Source organism: Amyelois transitella, chromosome 19 (assembly GCF_032362555.1).
Source record: "Amyelois transitella isolate CPQ chromosome 19, ilAmyTran1.1, whole genome shotgun sequence".
NCBI lineage: Eukaryota > Metazoa > Arthropoda > Insecta > Lepidoptera > Pyralidae > Amyelois > Amyelois transitella.
In genome coordinates, this window is record NC_083522.1 from 6,600,686 (window position 1) to 6,623,421 (window position 22,736).

At 35.5% G+C, this 22,736-nt stretch overlaps 2 protein-coding genes across 9 annotated transcripts; one reads left to right on the forward strand and one right to left on the reverse strand.

The window, feature by feature from the left end:
* The first annotated feature begins 333 nt into the window (after positions 1-333).
* On the forward strand, positions 334-14,845 carry LOC106132716 (uncharacterized). Of its 8 annotated transcripts, none has more exons than XM_013332226.2 (6): positions 334-744; positions 897-1,075; positions 10,167-10,426; positions 10,662-10,898; positions 11,662-11,752; positions 12,223-14,845. In XM_013332226.2, the coding sequence occupies exons 1-6, from the start codon at positions 626-628 to the stop codon at positions 12,252-12,254; spliced, it is 918 nt and encodes a 305-aa protein (XP_013187680.1). In that variant the 5' UTR covers positions 334-625; the 3' UTR covers positions 12,255-14,845. The 8 variants fall into 8 exon arrangements, with proteins under 8 accessions (XP_013187680.1, XP_060805498.1, XP_060805495.1 ...); XM_060949515.1 differs by lacking the exons at positions 334-744; positions 897-1,075 and adding exons at positions 2,982-3,121; positions 5,548-5,914; XM_060949512.1 differs by lacking the exons at positions 334-744; positions 897-1,075 and adding exons at positions 2,988-3,121; positions 5,460-5,914.
* A 126-nt stretch (positions 14,846-14,971) lies between these two features.
* LOC106132704 (2-amino-3-ketobutyrate coenzyme A ligase, mitochondrial) lies at positions 14,972-21,665 on the reverse strand. Its single transcript, XM_013332207.2, has 9 exons — positions 21,538-21,665; positions 19,858-20,018; positions 19,422-19,487; positions 18,969-19,070; positions 17,368-17,575; positions 17,025-17,205; positions 16,613-16,805; positions 16,169-16,346; positions 14,972-15,674 (listed from the first exon to the last, which is right to left on the reverse strand). The coding sequence occupies exons 1-9, from the start codon at positions 21,566-21,568 to the stop codon at positions 15,514-15,516; spliced, it is 1,281 nt and encodes a 426-aa protein (XP_013187661.2). The 5' UTR covers positions 21,569-21,665; the 3' UTR covers positions 14,972-15,513.
* Positions 21,666-22,736: the final 1,071 nt, after the last annotated feature.

The following is a 22,736-nucleotide window of genomic DNA, read 5'->3' on the forward strand; positions in this document are numbered from 1 at the left end:
ATTTATTTTGAAAGGTATATGCAAAATAATATAATGTGAACATTTTAAACGTTATTAACATGGAGCAAAAACGAATAAGAGATGTCCTATTATAAAGTGCCAAAACTTTGGCAATTTTTTCATTATTATTGGAAACTTTAAACTCACTTAATAATTTTTATAGCTTTTGGTTTCACAACATTGGTCAAATAAGTTACTTAAAACTAAGTTTACTGCCTGTGCAGAAGGAACCATACGGCACGTGTAATGCAACTATGAACTCTGTGACACTACGAATAATTCTTTCAATGTTATGTCAATGTCAAAATAAGTTGCCAATTTCAATGTCAAAATAGAACTTACCAAAAAAATAATAAGAAAGATATTTGAGCCTAAGCAAAATATGTATATAAACTCAATGCAAGTGATTGTGGTTTATATGTAAATTCTTCGAGTTCTAAAATTGAAATGGTTTTACAGTTGTGATGTAAGCAGTTCCTAAAATTGCACAATGTACTTTATAACAAGTATTTTGTCGCATCATAACCTAAATGTTTGGTTTAGTTGATTGAAACTTGACTATAATTTTATCATTACACATAGTGTCCTTGGAAATTCGTATTATGATATTATACAAAAATAAAACATGTCACTGCCGTCAAAAGTCAACAAAGAAAACTTTCGACTCCTGGATCTGTCTAGTGATGAAGAGTCCGAGGATTTGCACTTAGAAATTATTCCCAGCCGAAAAAAGAAGATAACTAGGTACGTATTTTTGTTTGAAAAGCGGTAGAAAAATATCTCTTCATATTCGATTAAAACATTAGACATGTTACACCAGTTAATTGTTACATTGTAAATCATGTATATTATGTATATGCCGAGTTACATTCGTTTATTGTATTCTTACATTTTAGACGTGATCGTTCCCGCGGAGGCCCCGCAAAAGCCCAGGAGCCCAACATAGGCACTGAAGTGCGGTGTGCCTTACGGTGGGCAGTCCGTGGAACACTATTACTATGGCTGTTAATGCTGACTTGGATTTGTGCAGCTCTGTACGACCAAGTGTCTGTAATGAGGGTGGAGATAGCCAAAGGTAAGATACATGATTTAGACTGATACATAGTTTTGAAAGAACAGAATCTCAAAAGTAAAAATAAATTGATTGAGCTCTCAATATATTTATTTTTACTCAACAACATATATTTTACAGTGAGGGTAAACATTGTAAGAGAAACTACACATTGTAGCAACTGGATCTGTAACCAGGATCAATTCAATACTAGTTTGGATTACCAGCAAAGGTTGCAGATGTCAGATGGGAGTCCCTTTGTGTAAAAACCTGACTCACCCAATCCGGACTGGTGAGGATGCAACAAGGACTAAAGCCAGGAGGAAGAAGACTATATAATGTATATTATACAAATAAATAATATCTTAACAAAGTTTATTTTCTAACATGATCAGGACTGGTTACCACATAATGGGAATATGAAACTGCTGTAGTACTTTATTATATTAGTCATAAATATTTGGCTGGCTATTATGAACATAAAATATAGAAAAAGCTGTATGATAAAGATAATTGTTTCAACATGTTAGCTTATAACATGAGTCATCTGAAGTTACATGAAAATCAGCATCATAATATTTTCACAGATTTAGAGGGCTATAAGAATGCAATGGTACTTGTCACTACATACATACTAAGTTTAATTCTGGAACAAGATATCTATTAAAATAAGTAGGTACCTTGTACAGTACATCAACCTTCTCAAATTCATTACAAATTTGCTTCTTTTACTGTATCATAGAGATCCATGCAAGGTAACCACATATCAATGTGGTTGTCTATTCCATGTAGTCCTATGCTCTATGCTTATGTTAATCTTTGGGGATTATTCCTTGCACATAATGTTGAACCATATTTGAATAAGGGTTATGTTCTTTTACAACTGCAAGGTTGGAAAGTAATGCTTCCATACTATCCATAGCTTTATACCATCAGTAATTCAATATCATAAATAGATATAAATCTATTTGTTTGTTTGTCACTTTCCAAGTTCACGTCTTTTGCAAACATAGTTAAATTTAGAGGATTAGAAAGGACATTATGGGTAGGTTCTAACTTAAGGGATTCATGGACAATTAACTGTGCGCGCTTAACTTAAATAAATAGCCTTGCAGTAGTGCAAAAAATAGGCTTTACGTAATATTTTCGAAATATTTAATTTTTATGAATAAATAAATTCCGATTCAATCCTAACTATTTCCCGCAGCGGGTTTAATAGCGGGCGTAATATAGACCCATTTACTGCGGCGTCAAATTGTGAGCTCGACGATAACAGAAGTAGGTAAGTGGTGGTGTTCTATTACATTCAATTGATGACCCTAAGGATTCATTGAAGTGCAAGTATCTTTTGATTGATATTAGTTCATCATAAAGTTTGCCTTTTTACTGAACAGGAAAATATTTCCATAACAATGAGTATAATGATAATAAAAACGTTTTGTTTTTTTCTTGCATCTGCATCAGATATTTATTTCAAACTTGAAAACCGCGCTGAAATGTAGGTGAAATGCAAAACGACGCCACATTATTTCTATAGTTTTAAGTACAAATTTATGAGATTGTCTTGTACAATGTACATAATTATTCCGATTTCTTTGCGGAAAGCTTATAGGTAATATTAGAAATGTCTCTTCTTGAAGCGCTATATCCCCATGGGAGTCCTACACGCATGCGTCGCCGCGCCTCTGTGACGTCACGGCTAGTACTTTCCGTGACGTCCACAGAGACCCTTGTGCTCAATGTTTTAACAATATTTTTACAAAGGAAAATAACATTCCCCTTTTGCGTCCAGTGAGTTATACACTAGCAGAAATCGTGTGCAGTGTTTTAAAACGTTACTAGCATTTAATTGTAAAAAGGCCCTTTCGTCAGCGCTTATCTTATCGCGATTGGTTTATATGGTTTAATTAATATTTCAGTGCTGTAGTAATTTGCTTGTCGACACTCCGATTACAAGCAAAACAAAATAACTTATAATTTTATAATTTTCTCCAATTTCGTTAACAGTGTGAAATTGTTTTTGTTTTAGTGGTTAGTGTAGTGTAGTAACTATAGTGTCTCTTAAATAGTGTACGTAGAGGCATTGTCGCATGTGTACTGCGCATGCGTGAATTTCATTCACTGCGCCCATGTCGTAGGTCGATAATATCCCTAACAAAATATTCCAAATACTTACGTATTTATTTTGTCTCCGTTGAATCTTGTCTTTTTTTTATATAATATTTTTTTAAGTGCGTGCGTTTGACCTCAATCAGCTTGGCGGTGAGCAAGATGAGGATGTGCACGCAAACTCAATGCCTATATTCACTCTTGCATTAAAATTCCCCAATTCATTCAATTATGTCGTTCTAACGAGGTTTTACTCTGTCCGAGGATCTACTCGGTAGTCTAGGGAAAGCACGAATTAAATGTAGGTTTTATGATAATTCTTTTATTTGATGTATTTTCAAAAGAGCAAGAGAATTGAGGTCGCTACTAGTTAACTGATAAAAATATATGGCTAACATACCTTATGAAGTATTATTTTCACCAAACAAGTAGGTGCCTAAATAAACAATCAATTTATCAGCCTAGTTACTTACATAATACTTTTTAAATTTAATTTAAGAATTTTTAATGCAAGGTTAACAATAATAGAAAGGCATTTATTGTTATAAAACGTAGGTCAGACAAAGGATCAAAGACAAGGATAAACTTCTTGTATGTTGTCACGACACGAAGTAGGAAACAAACCACACAAATGATAAATAAAAGATTATCCTCTTGCAATACTTTCTTATTGAATTATATTGTAGCCATATCGTAACATAATTCTAGAGAATGTTATGTTTCAAAATTCGCAAATCACTCTATCCGATGAATTTTCTCTAGATGAATTTTGATAAATCAGTTTATGAGTGAAGAGACAAACTGAAACGTGTACACTCACAGCCGGGCGGGCTTTTTTCTTTTTGATTTTTTTACATTTAAACAAATATTTTAGCTAAAATCATCTGAGATAATTAAACAGCTCTAATAGTGAGGAAAAACATCGTGAGCAAACCTGCACATTCAGGCAACTGGAAGTGTAACCATGATCGATTCAAAACGGGTTAAGTTCCCTTGCAAAGGTTGCGGAGATTAGATGGAGTGATGGAGTCGCTTCGTGTAAAAACCTGACGCGCCCAATCTAGGATTCAAGGTCAAAGGCACAAATATTTAGTTCTTGGTTTTTAACTTATCTCCTCTTCTATGTAGTTTACACTTCTTATATACGACTTTATTTTCTTCTTTCTTATCTAACTTCTGGACTTCCTCTTTAGTACCTACGATACTACGATAAAATCTGCAACTATTCTCTTGGCCATATCTGGAGATAACAGTGTTGACCTACATAACACATATGCGATAAGCAATTTGGTGTGTAAGCAACATCTTTTCACGATGTTCTGTAGTCTGCGTTATCTTATTTGCATTTTTGTAAGATCTATGATCTAATACGTGAAATTGATCAAACAATTTCGTATGTTTACTTTATGTCACAAACGGTAGCTGCTTATTTCGCAGTCAAATCGTTCTCAGATTAAATAAGGCGTAGTAAGTGGATAGAAACTGACTCCAACCGATGGAGCATGGACGTCATGAAAGGACAAGAAAAGCACCCGATGTAATGACAAAGGTTGGAAGTAAGATCAGAATAATTTTCATCAAAGGCTTAGAAATATGAAATATGAAATAAAGGTATCATTAATTGAAAGTTTACATTATTTTCTGGTTTTTTTATTCGTTAATTTCATCTGCAATATCAAGGTGTGAAAATGGTGTCTTAAATACTTATGCCTGAATATGTACGAACGAAGTAACAGATAAAGAAAACTCTAATTGATATTAAATTTTCCACATAAGCATGGGATACGTCATATGCATCGCGCATATTTTTTAATGCTATCACGAAACTTATTTTAAGACAACCTTGGCAATCTTCTCAAAACAAAAAAAAAAAACTTAAGATGTTCTACTTTTTTATAAATTAGTTATTTGTATCAGGTTTAAATAATAACGATTATTTTTGTTTGTAATTCAAAGTTTGTTGAATTAAAACAAAAACATTTATTTTACATACGAGTACATAATTCATGTTTCAATTTCTTCAAAATTTGTAAATAACTCTCGCTAGACAAATACTGTTTGCGCTATATCGGTCTTTATATATAACCTATTGATTATCCTAATTATGAAATTAAAAGTAGCAGAGCGGTTTGTCCAATTTTATTTCATTGTTTGTGCAACACCTAACGGAAAAACACTTCTCCAATGCTATCAAGCAAATTATAGCAATTTAAAAATAAGCAGTATAGGATACGCGCTGACGTATAGGGCCTAAGCAGATAATTTGCAATCGTATACTTATCGCCATTAATCTGTTTAGTAGTAGCGACCTTATCTGCTCACTTTATACATTGTTTGTGTTGCTCATTCCTGATACTGGCGCCGCGAGGTGCGCACGTGTTTGACAGAAGTGAAAGTGAAGTGGAAGTGGTTTCATTGCGGTGCGGATGCGTGTGAGGTAGCGTTTTTGCGGTATGGAGAGTGCGGTTCACGCGGCGGTGCCGCTTCGTGTCGGGAAGAAGATGAGGAAGCGGCGGGAGTTGGACGCGCTGGTGGGAGGCGCTGGTTCCCGCGGCGGGAGATTGCTTTCCGCTTCTAGTGATGAAGGAGAACCATGGGGGAGGAGGACGACACGACGCCGCCGCTCTCGCCCTTTCGTCCGTCTCGCTGCCGCTTTAGCACTATGTGTGTGTGTGGTGTCAGCAGCAACAGTGTTATGGCTCTTTGTGGATGTTCGCCGGCAAATTGTCTCATTACGAAACGAGATGGACAGAGGTTTGTTGAATATTTGCATACTTGAATGGTAGTAAGGTCACCCGACGTGTGGCATTGACACCTAAAGTATGCCTAAGGTTTAAACGATTCTTTTTTTCATATCGAAGTTTATGTAAGTTAACATGTTTTTGTTTGTTTTTTACCTGAGATTCAAATCCGGTGTATTGTAGCTATACCTACTTCAAATTCATATAACAGGTACTTATTAACTTATGTGTATAATAATTTAATACAACAGATTGAATTAAATCTGTTGAACAACAGATACTTTTTGATGAGAGTTCATATGTTTATTATTTCAAAATATATTCCAGTTTTTATACGAAATGACCTAGTTTCTATAATAGCCATGCAGTACGTAAATACCTACCAAGGTTTCTTTTTAAAGTTCTTCGAAATTATTTCGCTACCACAAAAGGCAACTTGTTTCGCCATTGTAACTTGTCAGGGTGAAACCGATTAATTGTTAAATCAGTCCCATTGAAGGCAAGATAGTTAATTAAAGTTGTCCCGGGTGTCATGAAGGAAGTACTGAAGGCGCGTAGGTTGCATATATATGTATCTGCATTGTATTGTAATCTGACACTGCGCATATAGTTTTGTTCACGAATTTACGATAAGTTTTGTACTCCCACGCGAAATTATGACTAATGCTGGTATTCAGTATAATCCGAATGTCAATCTATCATGGTTAGAAAGTGACTACACAATGACTACCTCGCCTTGGGAAATTGAAATGGTCTAATAAAGTTTATATAAACTAATATTCTTCCGAGTACAATCAGTATGTTGAGCTTGGTTTAAATTAATTAAAAGTGGAAATTGACTGACAAATCAATGCACAGCCGATACCCTGTCGGCAGATATTTTAAATTTATCATCTAGGTTGCTTATCTTTTGTGTACCTACTAAGGGTGCACTTTTGTAGAATTCCCGTGGGAACGGTATTTGTTTTTATGTGCAAGTAGAACCGCGGGCGAACTTAATAAATGAAACAAAAAGGAAAAATTGTTTGTTTGTTTGTTTGTAAACTCTATATTGCACATTAAAATAAATATAACAAATTACAAAACAGTTATTGGATTTAGAAGAATATGTACAATTATTAAATCTATGAACGATTATTCTCAATTTTTACATTATTTACTTTTAGTATTAGCACATAAATGTGAATCTCGGGAATCACATTTTAGTGACACTCCCTACCTACTACCAAACTACTAATTAACCTTTACTAACAAATTAATTAATCAATTAGCAGGTTTATAGCCCATTATATTAATCGATTTAGTAATTGCTCCATTTTAAATATCAATTTTAACTTAATCGTTATAACACGGTGTTAGCATAGCGTAGGTACACTTGTTTTGCCGCGTGACAACGATTTGCTTTGCATAAGTACCGACCGCCTTACGTCAACGTAAATATACGTATCTCATGAAGAAAAAAAAGCGTTACTAAAAAAAAACATTTGAAATGAGAAAATTCTCCTTTTTAAAAAATAGACTACGAATTATGTCAAACAGGCTATTGTGGTGAGACCATTTGAGGTGTTGTCTACGCTAGATGACTGATATTCAAGTTCAAAAGAAAACATCCCCAAACGTTGCGTTATATGATGTCCAAGTGCCAAAAATGCAGGTGTTTAGCCTTGGCTCAGTGTAGAGGACACCCCTTTTATATACGAAAGAAAAAGACTAAATGTAAACGTGTACTGCGCAATATCCTACGTCCTTTTCCATCCGTACTATGAAATGTAACACTATGTTCGGAGGTAACAAACAAACTTACTTTCGCATTTATAATATCTGTAAGGATATGGAAAGATGTTTGGTAGGAGTAATGCTTTTGTCCAACAGTGGGATCTGAAAACTTCTAACACAGTTTGTTAAAAGGGTAATTTTCGCCTACTAAAAAAATTAAAGTACCTATATTATAAAAAAAGTACAGTATATTAAATATTGGCAAACATTTGAAGGTTAACCACATACTAAAAGTGAACTTTATAATAGTCTATGATACAAAATTATCGACCGGTTTTTATGATATTTTAATGGGCACTATTGTAATTAGAACGACCACCGTTACTATCCGCCTACAATTAGAGCTAAATAATCAGGTTGTTTCCCAAGTGCTTATCTGATATAATGATACCTACCAGAATATTCTTATCACACATTATACCGATCGTAAAATGAGATGGGGTTGTGGACCCATAGGTCCTACCTTAGATACCTTTATAGTAATTATTTCGTATGTATTTATCTGCAAGATTAAGAGCGCGCATATATATTTTACTAGCTGTGCCCGCGACTTCGTCTGCGTGGAATAGTGATTTTGGGCATCATTGAAGCCCTCAAGGATGAATAATTTTCCCCGTTTTATTCACATTTTCCAGTATTCGCTTCTAAAAGTTGCAGCGTAATGTTAAATAGCCTAAAGCCTGCCTCGATAAATGGTCTATGCAACACAAAAGTAATTTTTCAATTCGAACCAGTAGTTCCTAAGATTAGCGCGTTCAAACAAACAAACAAACTCTTCAGCTTTATAATATTAATATAGATATTACTAAAACTTACGTAGAATTTGCATAAACGATTAGAACATATGAAGTGTAATTAAATCACACCTGTTTCTCAAAGGGAAACCTAAATCTTTCCACTCTCCACTATCTCTGCATTCTGTTTTCGCTTCATCCACATTCATCACTTTCTTCATGCAAGCAGGTCGGTTGGGCGGTGCATTCGAAGTGGTGGTAAATATCTTACTGAACGGCAGAATATCATGACTCCTGTTCATATAAATCACTGGGAGGTCAAGCTTCTATTCAGTTGACTGTTATGTCTTCAAATATAAAAGGCGGTTTATGTCTTGAAATTCCAACGCCGGCAGCCATACCATTCGGAAACAAAAGATACGACGTCGAATGAAAAATTTCTTTAAAAAATACTAAATGTGAACTCTATTGATTAATGATTTTCAATTTTATTGAACAGTGTTGCCTCGAACAACGGTCAAGGGCTGCCGAAGGTTGACCGGCCGATTCCGCGTAACACATAGTAAACTAATGCGGATATAGACTGTTGCCCACTGTAGGTCATGTAGTCTCTTTTCCTTGCAACTTGTATACGTATTTCTTAAATCGCATTTTTGTTATGCCTTTGTTATAAAAAAAATCCTGTTGGATTTACTTTATTATTATATAAATAAACTTATGATATAAAATTGTACAGGTTTCGTTGAAGAACATCCATTCACAAAAAAAAATACTGTTAAGTACCAAATTTCACCCAAATAATTTAGCCCTCTAAGCAAAGTATTGTTTATCGAATAAATACATAGATTTTTTTTAGTTTACTTGATAATATGGGTAAAGATTATTATAAGTTGTAATTTTTGCAATTATACAAATAATTATACAAATAGCTATGTCAGCTTGGCCGTGCCCTCGTCTGCATCGAAAGGTCGGAAAGGATTGAAAGGACACACGCAAATGGCAAATGACAAGCCGAATGCTTCCGGTCGCCTATAAAATGAAATAATGTCCACCGACTATAAATATCTTGTTATTTTATATGTTATTTAAATGATTTAAACCGACGAGCTTGCATGAAGAGAGTCATGAATGTGAATGAAGCGAAAGAAGTGTGCAGGGGTCACAGCAATTAAAAAGATGTACCTACTCAGAATCTACCTATCGATCATGCATATGCGTTATGTATGTTTGGTTGATCTGTTGCGTTAACGGCAATGAGAATCGCGGTTAATAATTGATGAAAAAAACTATATGATGCATTTATGTTATTTTTCTTATCACTGCGTTAATCCTGTTTCATGTATTTTTTAATAAATGTGATTTGCAAGGCCATGCCTTGCTCTATCGGGTATGTCCTTAATGAGAGTTTGGTTCAGATGTCTGGCCTATAATTCCTTACTTGACTTTCTCAATCCGCCCATGGTCATAGGCGTATCCACAGCTCAAGCTCAAGGGAAATGCAATCGTGACTAACACCACGAGAATGATGATGATCAATTAATAGATGTCTGCTGAGAAAAAGTCTCCCTATTTCATTCCATTACAAGGAGCTTTTATAAATATCATCCACTTGGGGTTAGTCATGGTAGCGTCCTCACCTCTAGCGAGGAGCTCTATCACTCTGAAAAGACTTATTGGGGCACCTTAATCACCCAGGTTTCTAGCTATATGTATTCTAAAATAGTCTATTAATATACCTATGATCTTCTTCCGCAGTATCAACGAGCAGCGAAGGCGTAGGTGACGCATTACAAGTGTGCCACACAGCAGCCAAGGTCCTACGGGAGAATGTCACCGACCTGAGTCTCAGGCTCGGCAAGTTGGAGCACGACCATCAAGAGTTGGTGAAGCAAGTGGACTTGTCGAAGGCCGAGTTGGCGGCTGTGACAGACAAACTGGCTGCGGCACCCACTTTAGGACAAATGCCGACTAGATTAGCTCAGTTAGAGAAGACAGTAGCTTATTTTGGTTCACAGGTTTGTTTTTTTCTCTTTTTTTCACATTTCGTACTTAATATTGCCCATTTTTTTCCTTATTCAAGTTGCTAAACCGCCCAGTCTTATACTGATTCTGATTTTGGCTGTCAGTATATGTACGAAAATAGAATTCACATCGCGGATAGATTGGCTGGAACTGTGAAACTTAAAGATGGCACCATTTACCCTCTACCGTTTTGGCAAACGTAACGATTATCATTGTTATTTCTTTCAGATACAAGGCTTCGATTCCGGAATCAACACAGCCCGGTCTCAAGCCGCCACCGCAGCGTCTGGCGTCGAAGACATCAAGACGATGCTTCAGAAACTGCACGCGAAGAACAACGAGACGAGAGCCGACGTCTCGTCCAATAAGAAGAATGGAGAAGAGTTGCGTGCGCAACTAGCAGCGCTCAACAACACGCTCGTAACAAGAGTAGACGCGCTGCAAACTAAAGTTGAAGAATTGCAAGTGAGTTCTCAGTGTATTTAACCCATAGCGTTTTTATTATATTAGTCAAGTGTATCTGTGCCGCCGTCTCGCCCATTAAGAATAATGGAGAAGAATTGCGCGCGCAACTTGCAGCACTGAACAACACACTTGTGACTAGAGTAGACGCGCAACAAATTTAAATCGAAGACTAATAAGCGAGTTGAATGTTATACCCATAGATTTTTGTATAAGTATTCACGTGGTACGTGAAGTATCAACGAGGCGATATATCCGAATCCCGTGAGTTAAAGCGTGTTTTACCTGATACACAATACCATGTGGAGCAACGACGCGATAGCAAAGATACTTATGTTGATTTAGTCTAATACTTTTTATTGTGCAAGTTATTTAATTATCTCAATTAGTGAAAAGATCACATGACATTTGTATAATTTTGTAATTTCCTTATTGATTACTTAAATAAATATAATGTTCATAATTTATATTTTACAAATTTGCCCTTTGATTCGCTGTTAAAAATAGCCATTCAGTTACTGTATATAGATTTGAACCTCCTTACTCTTAGCGTTATTTCCGGTTTTACTCTTATTACACAAAGCGATTTTGAACCCGCCTGAACTTCGCAACTTTTAAAAACTTACTCTAAATTATCATGTTAAAGCTACACTAATGAGCCTATTAGTCCTTAGTCGCCTTTTACATCATGGACATCACTATGAATTATATGGAGTGGTACTATTCTGACATGCCGAAAATTTAAAATGCCTAATTAATTTTTCAGAAGCCACGCAGTACGGCCGCGCCGACGACGCCATCAACTTCTACCACTTCCAGCACGACGTCAACGACAACTACCACAACATTACCGCCAGGTATACCTTCCTCTGTCTCTTTCTACATCTTTGGTTAACTGAAATGATGAAAGAGAAAGATGATGAGACATGCCTTGTTGAAGTCAGTGAATAAGGGACTTTTCACGAACCTAGAAAAACCATTTACAGATCTAGCAATCCCTTTATTATTATGAGGTTAACTGACGCATGACGTTCAATCCAACCCCAAATAATAAATTAACCTCGCCCACTGTAACATAGAAAAATATACCATCAAAGCGACTAACAAAGTATGGCCGAATTGAGAACTTCCAACTTTTTGAAGTCTGTAAATAAGAAGGTGGCATACATTACTGTATTCTTTCAGTTTATACTTACCTGATTTTTTCACTACATGTTATAACTAATGCGATTCCCAAGTATTGAAAATTTATTTCTTATAGAAGTTTTTTTTGTTTCATCCTATTTTAAAAGTTCGATATAAAGTTTTGATATCTTTATCTTCCCAGGGCCTCCAGCAAAACCGAACGTGCTGCAATGAACAAACCCGTCAAATTAACTGTTAAACCCACGAAGAAGGAAGTTTGCTCACATTTCTTGGTTTCAAGAACGTCCAGAAGGCATATATATACGATAGGATCGAGAGCTCGTAAGGAAACCCTCCACAATTATCTTAAGGATTAGCAAGGAGCTAGAATTAAAAATGGAGACTGCGCATTTTCGCTTCAAACTCACTCGACTGAATCGAGACAAAATAATACAATATTATAAGTGCGGACTCCATTCGTAATTTTAGACTTCTTTGGTTAGTGAGTCGATATTTTTACTGATTCGAAGTTCGCCACACTTCAAGTGTCATTTTTATATCAATGTGAGTTAGTTATGATACAAAAGGTGATATTTGAATGATGACGAATGTTGGTGGTTCGGCCATATTAGAGGTAATGGTATTTTGGACTTTACCCTTGGGGTGCGATGGTAAAAGACAAATTTAACTTTGATATTTAAAACTACGCATTAAAAATGCGAGAAAACAGCACAGTAAATGATATCGCACGAATTTTTACTTTATTAATTAAAATTTGTTGTACAATATAATCTTGAACTTAGATTATTTTGATCTTCGATGTGCGATACCAATATCAATATTTGTTGAAATGTGGACATTAAGCACCATTACTGCCCCCAAGCGTAAATTGGCTCTGTAGAAAACGAATATGTAGATTTTATGTAATACATTTATTGGTGCATCTGAAATGTTTCTTAAAATTTTGTTACAAAAATAAGTTTCTGAAATATATAAATACTGTAGTTGATTGTAGAAGTATTTTAGTATTATTTCTGAAGTTATGACCCATATTTTAAAGCTGCATATCGTGTCGTTTTCTGCAAAGTTCGATAGATCGCCTTATATAATTTGTCGAAATGTAAGGTAGTTGTCGAAACGTAAAGGTTAGAGAAAACGTGATTTGTGTTACACGCTTACTCGATGGTTACTTTCGAGGAAAAGTACATTATAAAATATTCATATTTTAAAGGAGTATAATTATTTTTATGAATATGCACCTATTTCTGTGATTTTATATAGAGAGTATAACGATTATAGGTGTACAGTCCAGTACAAAAGTCCGGCTGGAACTTATGAACAATTGCAGAATTTTTGCGATTTCATTGTTCAGACTTTTACTTAAGTGTACATATCTAATCTCACAATCAATTAAAGATTGTTCCTTTATTTTGTCGTGGTATAATTAAATTATAGCCCCTTCGTACAAATTATCGAGTGTCGAAGATTTGCGCAGATTTGAATGGGGTTAAATCACATGTAATTTATCTACTAAATGTCCTATGTTTATTGTCACTGATTTTATTGATTGATAAGCTAAGTTACAGTTTTTGCCTATTACCACAAAACACAGAGATTAACTCTCTGTAATGTCTGTGTTCTGTGTCTTTTATTTTATGATTTACTTTCGCCGACGTAGAATGAACAAATTTCATAAAAACTAGTGAGAAAGAGAAGTACCTACACTCAAACGCAAAAGCGAGGTAATACGAGTGTTATATAAAAAGACTTTGAATTTTTTTGGAACCAAATATCTCAGTAGCTAAAAGGCCGCATTTGATGGAATTTGGCACAGAGATTAATTTGACCCTCACATAACATTGGATTTTTTAAAACAATATAATATAATATGGAGTGTCAAAATTTTCTCATATTTGAAATATGTTTTATCTGTTGAAAAGCAAGTATATCTAATCTATGATTGTAATAGGTAAGTCTTTGTGTGAACGCACGAGTTAATCGTGTAACACATTGGAAATGTCGCAATAAGTATGGAAGTGTGATGTGTTGTCACGATGTGTTTGGTGAAGTCATCTTTGCGGGCTGTGAGTGTGCGTGGCCTTGACTCAAGATATTGTTTTGCAATTTAATCTTAAAAAAAAGCAAAATAAATCTTTTTGTAGTTCCGTGCTTGCCACGGGATTGTACCAATATTTAAGTGACACTTATTTTGAAAATAAATATTTTTTTATTTATAAATGTGCAGCTGCAAACTAATTCAATTATTTAGTGTATCTTGAGACGTACGAAAGAAAAGCTTTCGATTTGATGAATTTCCTTTTAGTTTATTCTAATTTCCAACTTATCATATTTTTATATCATATTTTCCAAAATTATGTCACGTCGAAATCAAAATAACTCTTTAGCCAAACACCACGAAACGCAAGGTTGATTCGAAAAATACCTATAACATTATTTGGAAAGGATACCAAGTGGTTAAAGTACTTGGTATATATCCGATTTGGTATATATACTTATGCATTGATCCTTTAATTTTGGTTACAAATTAGTAATGGAAACCTTGAACTGTTTCTATAAAAAATATGGAAAAACTTTGAGTTAACTGCAATAAAGTAGGTACATTTATTTTATATATTTTTTTAAGTTAATGACTTTGATATGCAGTATTTTAACCTCCTAATCATATTCCAAATGAAGTTATAGTAACCAATGTAAATAATTTATTATAGTTTTAACGTGAATAGCGTCGACCGCACTACGTGTGATTCGAGAGTGTGTTTATTACTTGTAATAAGTTATTGTTAATAGATCAAATTATTACACAACGTAGCTTTTTATTTTAAGGCCTTTCAGACGAAACACCTACAGATAAAAATAGCGCATCAAAAATCTCATAATTTGAAATTAAATCGGGAAAACTCAACGAAGGTATTCTCTATAGAAACAACAAATAAAACAAAAATATTTATTTGTTCAGTCAAATATACATACATAATGTTGCATTGTATTATTTATTACATAAAATATCTCTTTCCCATGGATGTCGTAAAAGGCGACTAAGGGATAGGCTTACAAACTTGGGATTCGTTTTAAGACGATGGACGACGATTCGTCTATTTGGCTTAATCATAGAATGGAGATTCAAAAATCTTAATTCTATGATTAAGTCAAATAGTCATAGTCATAAGTCATTTGTTTGTTAGCTCTGACTACCCCGCAAGGGATATAGACGTGACCATATGTATGTATGTATGTATAAAATGCATTATAACATTATCCAGGAGGAAGACATGGTAATGTTTTAAAAAGAAAATTGTCTTAAAAACTAGTAGCCACTGAAACTAATTGTGTATGGAGTAAAATCAAAAGAAATAAAACAATGCGATCAGAAGATTCATGTCGACTATTGAACCTATATGTGTGTCTAAATTACTTTTTATGTATATATTTTTTGCATGTAAAGAGTTACAGCATACGGTTTCCTGAATTCAGTCTACTTTTTGACAATGCCCACATTCCTAGCCACCTCCGCGAAGGCGTCGACAGCTCTTTGAACATCTTGCGGCGTGTGCGCAGCGCTGAGTTGTACGCGAACACGTGCTGCTCCCTTTGGTACCACAGGGTAACTGAAGGCTACCACGTAGATGCCGCGCTCTGAAAAATAAACAATAGAGAGAGTTATTGTCTATCTCTCTTTATATGCTTTGGCTCCTGGGGTCCGCTTTGTATTAGTATAAGGAATGGTCTTTCAAATTAAGAAGAAATACCAAACTTGAACTCATACGAAATAGGGAATGTTTCTCTAGGTGATCAAAGATAACTCCACCCACCAGCACCCACCACCACGATTAACGTGCTCTGTAAATTACTCACCTTGCATACCATCAACCAACCAAAGACCTTCAAGGTGTCTGTGGAAACTGCTAGTGTCTTATACCAGAACACCTACCAAATTTCCAGCGGGTGTGGCGTTCGTGTTCTGTGAACCGCTAGCAAGGTCCACTGTCGTATAAACCTACCCCACCATCACAAGACATATCAGTGTCAGACCAGCCTTCTTCAGACCTTGAGAAAAGTTCTTGTATTTTACAACAGGGTACTGAGCCAATTCCCAGTAGATGTGACCTATTAGAGTGTATAAGACTCACCTAGCATACCGCTCGCAAGGTCCACTGCCTTAGGAGCTTCCCCCACCATCACAGGACATATCGGATGATCGTCTCCCGCCACTGTCAGACCAGCCGCCTTCAGACCGCTGCGGAAAGTTCTGGTATTTTCTCGCAACCTCTCGCGGAGATCGCTACTGTGTTCTACGAGATCTAGAGACTGAAAAAAAATTACATTTTAGAATTGAAATCTTTTGTATCCTACAAAAGATTTTACTTCTAAGTTCCGCATTCACGAGCTTTCGTCCAAACATCTTGCTTGTAAGTAGCTTACATTTTCTGCTTCTAGGTCTAATCATCTCTGGATTCCTTTTGATTATGTTAATTTAGTGTTGAACCCATTCGTTACCAGAAAATCTTCAGAAAACGAGAAACTTAAAAATTCAGAAGAATGATATATTTATTGATACACTATAGACAACGTACTTTTAAAGAAGCGGTAACAACTGGCGGTGGTGGGGCATTAGAGAACAGGTAAGGTCTGGAGACGTTTCTTAACAAAGTGACCAGTTCTTTAGGGCCGGTAGTGTAGCCCCCGGCGGCGCCGCTGACAGCCTTGCCCAGGGTTGAGCAGATGATATCGGCTGCGCCTGGCACGCCGCAGTATTCTTCTGTACCCCTGAAAAAAAAAATACGATTACATTACCAGCAGTCGTTAGTCACAAAATGTAAAAGTCCTCAAGTATATTGTTTTTCTGTATCATTTGATCACAGATCGATGCAAGATGTAAGTGATTATTCTACCTACTTAATTTAGCTAATTTATATACCATTCCTTACTTACCTCTTTTAATGAAATCACAATTACAATAATAGTTTTAATACAGAACTTACTCACCGCCCAGTTTCTCCAAAGAAGCCTGTAGCATGACTATCATCAACTGCTAGTAAAGCTCTGTATTTATCAGCAAGCTCCCTCAATCCCTTGATCGGCGCTACCGTCCCGTCCATGGAGAACACTCCATCTGTCACTATAAGCTTGATGCGAGCTTCGCTGTGTGCCAGCAGATGCTCCAATTCTGTAAACGGAAACTTAAAAATTAACTAATTATAAAATACTTCATGAGATAAATCTAAAACTTATTGTATTACTGTGTAGTAACCGGCCCTTTTTAATACGTCTGTTTCTGGTGAATGTCTTAACAGAAGACTAAGGAAATAAGTTATATATTGTTACTTACCGTTGAGATCCCTATGTGGATACCGGTACTTCTGCGCCTTGCACAACCTTATGCCATCAATAATGGAGGCGTGGTTCAATGCATCAGAAAACACGCCGTCTTCTGGCGTCAACAGCGACTCAAACAAACCGGCGTTGGCGTCAAAACAGGACCCGTACAGAATAGTATCCTCACGACCGTGGAACTTGGAGAGTCTTTCTTCTAGATCCTGAAAAGATTTTACATACATACATATAATCACGTCTATATCCCTCACGGGGTAGACAGAACCAACAGTCTTGAAAATACTGAGGCGACGTTCAGCTTTTTGACTTGATGATATAATTGAGATTCAAATAGTGGCAGGTTGCTAGCCCATCGCCTAAAAGAAGAATCCCAAGTTTATAAGCTTTAATCTTAGTCGCTTTTTACGACATCCATGGGAAAGAGAAGGTGTGGTCTTATTCTTTTTTATGACACGATTTAATTAATTATTTAATATTTATGGTATATGATATAATGAAAAACAACTATCTGCCCCAAAATCAGTTATACATAGTTATATTGGTATTCAATTGTACATGCATATCTTAAGTCGTGTTGAACCCAGGGTGGGATCAATACGACTTAAGATAAACCATAAAATTTTCTATTTCCTGTAAATTATAAATAATTTGCCTTACCATTTCTTAAAAATACATTCGTTTTTTTCTGATTGAGTCTCAGACGATGAGTGATTGTCAAACAAGGGACAGCTAAAACCAGTTCAACTCCAGAGCTTTCAAAACTACAATTTGAAATATGAGGTTTATTTTTCAAATGTGACCTTTATTTCATTACATTAGGCTCGAGTAGGTACCTATGCAGATCCTACTATCGAGTGGGGGTTTAATCATGCGCATTATAAAGACTTCAACGCGCCTTGTTCTTTACCTGCCTTCCTACAGGGTAGTCTTGTAAAGTATTGCACAAAACATACGGTATAAAAAATATATTTATAGTTTGAAATTTAAAAAATTCAAATAACGTTTTATAACCCCAGTTGTTATGTATTTTATACCTACAATAGGTAGGTAGGTGTACAATAGTTGTCTTAATGTCAATAATTGCAATGTTTACTTACGATACGATATGGTAATGTAGACAAGATTGCCCTAGGTACATAAATTACGATAAATGATAAAAATACTTAGGCCGAAATGTTGTAAACACGTACCTATATTTCGTCAGTTTTGTGAAGAAAATCGCAATAAAATATTTATTCAATTTGCACACTTAAGACAATCCAACCCACCCGATCCATTCTTCATTATTATTAAACTTTTTGTTGAACGATATAAAATGACGATAATAAATGGATTTTCGATAGACAAAAAAGTTCCTTTATTTCAACCACGCGGTGCTATAAAAAACGGTCAGCTGGATTTGTAGGATGCCTGTTTATTAGACTGTGAGCTCTGTCTACCCCGTTAGGGATAAAGACGTGATTATATGAATTTATGAAATTTATTAGTTAGTATAAGAGTGTTCATAATTAATTATGTTAGGTATAACGTTTAGGTATGTATAAAACGTTAATATTCTGTAGAATAGTAAAATATTAGTAACAAAAACATGTTCACCTTGTGTATCGACTGCGTTCCGCAAATAAAGCGGACGGAGCTGAGCCCAGCGCCATAATTCTTCAGTCCTTCTCTCGCAGCTTCCACCACTTCGGGGTGATTCTGCAAATCAAAAAAGCTATCATTTATAATCAAGCTTATTATTTACCTAAATAACTTGTTGTGACTTTACCTCGATCGTTTAGAATTCCAAATAAAAATTCAAAAAACAATCATTGTGTTTGGTTTGTTAATAGGTAAGTATTTTACGGTGCTGGCAAAACATTTCTATGTAGAAATCCGATATTGTGCTATCTTTGATCCCAATCTGGTCATATTCACCAGGAAATTTAACAGAAAAACTATATATGTAGGTACAATTATATTTTTTACATCTCATTTCTGCGTTATAATCATAGAAGAATATTGTAAAATTTTCATAGGTTTTTGATAAGAAATCGTAACTGAACTCACGGATAAACCTAAATAGTTGTTTGCGCAGAAATTCAAGAAATCTCCCTTGGCACCTCTCACCGTCACCTGAAAAAATTGTCAAAGTAAAGTAACTTCCTTAATTATCCTGGAATGGAAACATGGCAGGCTTAATGAAAATGACTACTTATAAAAATAAAAGTTCTGCAAGTGGTAGGTAGGTATTTACTTAATCTTTCAACTCAACCACAGAAATCAACCCATTTTTAATCCCGACATGGGCACATAGGTATATTTCACCTACAAATCAACAATAAATAATAAACATACATTTTAGAACCTTTTTATTGCCAATCTTTAATTGAGGTAAGTACACATATTTCGCCAAAAATACTAAATTCGTTTACAATCTCACTACAGATATTCACGGAAACTTCAATGAACCTTTCAAATTTTTCGAAATTAACTTTATACATACCTTCGTATCCTGAGGAGAAGTGAGTACCCGTTCATGCTTCCAGGTCTTGGCCTTCTTGATCTCCTGCAGGCGGTCTTCCAGGATCTCCCTGAGGCTGGCCACTCCAGCTCTCTCCTTCGGCCTCAACTCACTTAGCTGGCGAACTTGGAAGCCATTGTTACCTAGAGGATATAACAAAGACACATTTTCCTCTGGTTATTATATTATCAACACCTCACTCTATCGTATGATATGTCTACCTACTCACACTCTCTTTAAAGTAATCAATCAACATCCTTTTTGGTTTTCCTCTTTTTCCAAAAACGCCTTCTAACAACTATAATATGCAGATGACCTTCAAATGACAATGAGTTTCATGAATTTCCGCAAATAAAAAGAAACAGCCAAATACCTACTTCTCCATAATACTCGTAAGTAGGTAAGTAACAATCAGTGGAAAACATACAGAGATAATAATGTGTCTCGTAGCGTCGCTGTTAACACGTAGAGTAAACATTGTATTTATTGAGTGAAACACTGAAATAGCCGTTTTATTTTGTTTTAAGGTCATTCAATTTATTTACTTGACGGTTAAGATGGGAACCGAAACGCTGGTATGGTCTTGTGGAAGTCCAAGCTGACTATCTGAAGAACAAATTTAGCCTACGCCGGTCCCAAGAAGAAGGTAGATTACACCCAAAGGAAACCGTCTTGACGTCACCAAAGATGAAACGATTCCATGGTCTGAATTCTTTGACGGCCTCTGTGGCGCAGCGGTAGTACGCTTGTCTGTGACACCAGAGGTCCCGGGTTCGAATCCCGGCCAGGGCATGATGAGAAAAGAACTTTTTCTTATTGGCCTGGATCTTGGATGTTTATCTATATAAGTATTTAATATAAAATACAGTATCGTTGAGTTAGTATCTCGTAACACAAGTCTCGAACTTACTTCGAGGCTAAAGCAATCAGTGTAATTTGTCCACTAAAAAAATAAAAATAAAGACGCTGCAGACCAGCAACAGCTGAAAGAAAAATAGGACTTAATAGGGCTAAAAAAATCTGCTTAATTTTATTAATTCTTCGGACTTCAAGAGCAAGGGTGCAACAGAAACACGGGCAGATGCAACTGGAAGTTTCTAGAATGTCTATGATGTCTCTATAATTTACGGACTACGCAAAGTAATTGCCGGATTTGAAGGTCATGTTAAATTGCATGCTTTAACATGTAATTGAATTCGATGGAATTAACATCGAGAATTTCAAAGCATTTCATACATTGCCGACTAGAAATTAATAAGCCTTCACGGAACTTTCAGCTAACCTAGAAGGAAAGTAGTATTTCCACCCGTGACATCTCCGGTGTTGCATCCGCAGTAAACCACTTACCAAGGTAGGCCGTATGCCTGTTTGTTTACTTGCATTTGATAGAGAATAACAAAGATCTACACAACACAAAACCCGTCAGGTCAATAACATCACTATCACTTTCTCAAGGACGTCTCAAGGCTTCATTCACAAACACTCACGTTAGCCTAGACAAAACAGTTTTGATAAAAAGCGAACAACAAAACTACTGGAAACCACGACTACACATAATACTATTCAATAAATTATTTCACGTAAATAGTAAAAAAAATGTTAATTGCTTAAAATTTAAGCGTTAATATGAATTTGTTTTTGAATAAATGAGGAAAATACTACCGATGCGCAGGAGTTGAGTGCGGAGCGCCATTGCGTCGAATGGGGGCGCGGCGGCGGACGACAAACACAACTTGTTTGGAATTGGAACCCAGTCACGCAGGTTTCAGTTTTCGTTCACCCATTATTTGTATAATAATATCTGTGTTGTAGGTATGTGTGTGTTCCTCGTACAAGATATGTTTTGTACATTTCTATTGTATTAAATCGAGTCTGCATTGCCAGATTTTGAAAATCAAACCAATTCAGTAGGTAATTCTAATCTGTGTATCTCACACCTATGCCAAATTTCAAGTTACACTTGATCAATCAAAAATAAAATAAGACTAGATAAAATTAATAACGAAGAACACCTTAAGTAGTTAATATTTTTTTAGAAAAATTCTAAAATAATCAATCATCGGTAATGAAGCCTTGTCATGCTTATTTTTCTCTTCTTTATATATCTCTCTTGTCAGTTATTACATAAAACAGCTATGTACAGTTTTGAATACTTAATGGGTGAACTAATAGCGATAGATTCACATGAAATGGTTTACATACGTAACTTAGTAGGTATTTGATCAGCGTATTTTGCCTCGGTCGTGTTATCGCAATAATGACGTGTACTATATGAGAACACCCATTGTTGCTTGTTTCTTGTACAGTAAACCACATATCAAGTTACCTTATATACTCATCATCCAGCTTATAATTTTAGACAAATAGTTGATAACAAAAAATTTGTGTGATCGGATGTTAGCTGCTACCTACAGAACTCGAGAGTAACCTCTACAATATCTAATATTTTTCTGCTTTGGTAGAAAAAACAAGCAATAAGTGGACACTTTACTGTGTTTTATTGTTCAAGGTAAAAAGTTATTGTCTATAAGCATGTACAATCATCATCTATTTGGCTGCGGTTTAAAGATAAAGGGACAAGCTGTTCAGCAGTTTGATTGAAACTGCACATTCAGAATATCGTGAGGAAACTTACTAATTCAGGCAACTTAATGTGTAACTACGGTTCAATATGGTTAATTCTCCTGCAAAGGTGGCCGAGTTCAGCTGGGATACCTTAGCCACTCGATGACTCGACAACCGTTTAATAAAATCATCGTCATCTTTCTTTAGGATTTGAAAATATACATAGAAATAGTACATACATACATATAATCACGTATACCTATATCCCTTGCGAGGTAGACAGTGGCAGACACTCT

Excerpts from the sequence above, each read along its gene's own strand:
- LOC106132716 (XM_060949515.1), top strand. The coding sequence starts at position 5,614 with ATGGAGAGTGCGGTTCACGCGGCGGTGCCGCTTCGTGTCGGGAAGAAG. Across the intron at positions 5,915-10,166 it reads ACGAAACGAGATGGACAGAG|TATCAACGAGCAGCGAAGGC; the intron begins GTTTGTTGAATA and ends CTTCTTCCGCAG. Across the intron at positions 11,753-12,222 it reads TACCACAACATTACCGCCAG|GGCCTCCAGCAAAACCGAAC; the intron begins GTATACCTTCCT and ends TTATCTTCCCAG.
- LOC106132704 (XM_013332207.2), bottom strand. The coding sequence starts at position 21,568 with ATGGCGCTCCGCACTCAACTCCTGCGCATCG. Across the intron at positions 20,019-21,537 it reads CACTCAACTCCTGCGCATCG|GTAACAATGGCTTCCAAGTT; the intron begins GTAGTATTTTCC and ends TATATCCTCTAG. Across the intron at positions 19,488-19,857 it reads CTTCTCCTCAGGATACGAAG|GTGACGGTGAGAGGTGCCAA; the intron begins GTATGTATAAAG and ends CAATTTTTTCAG.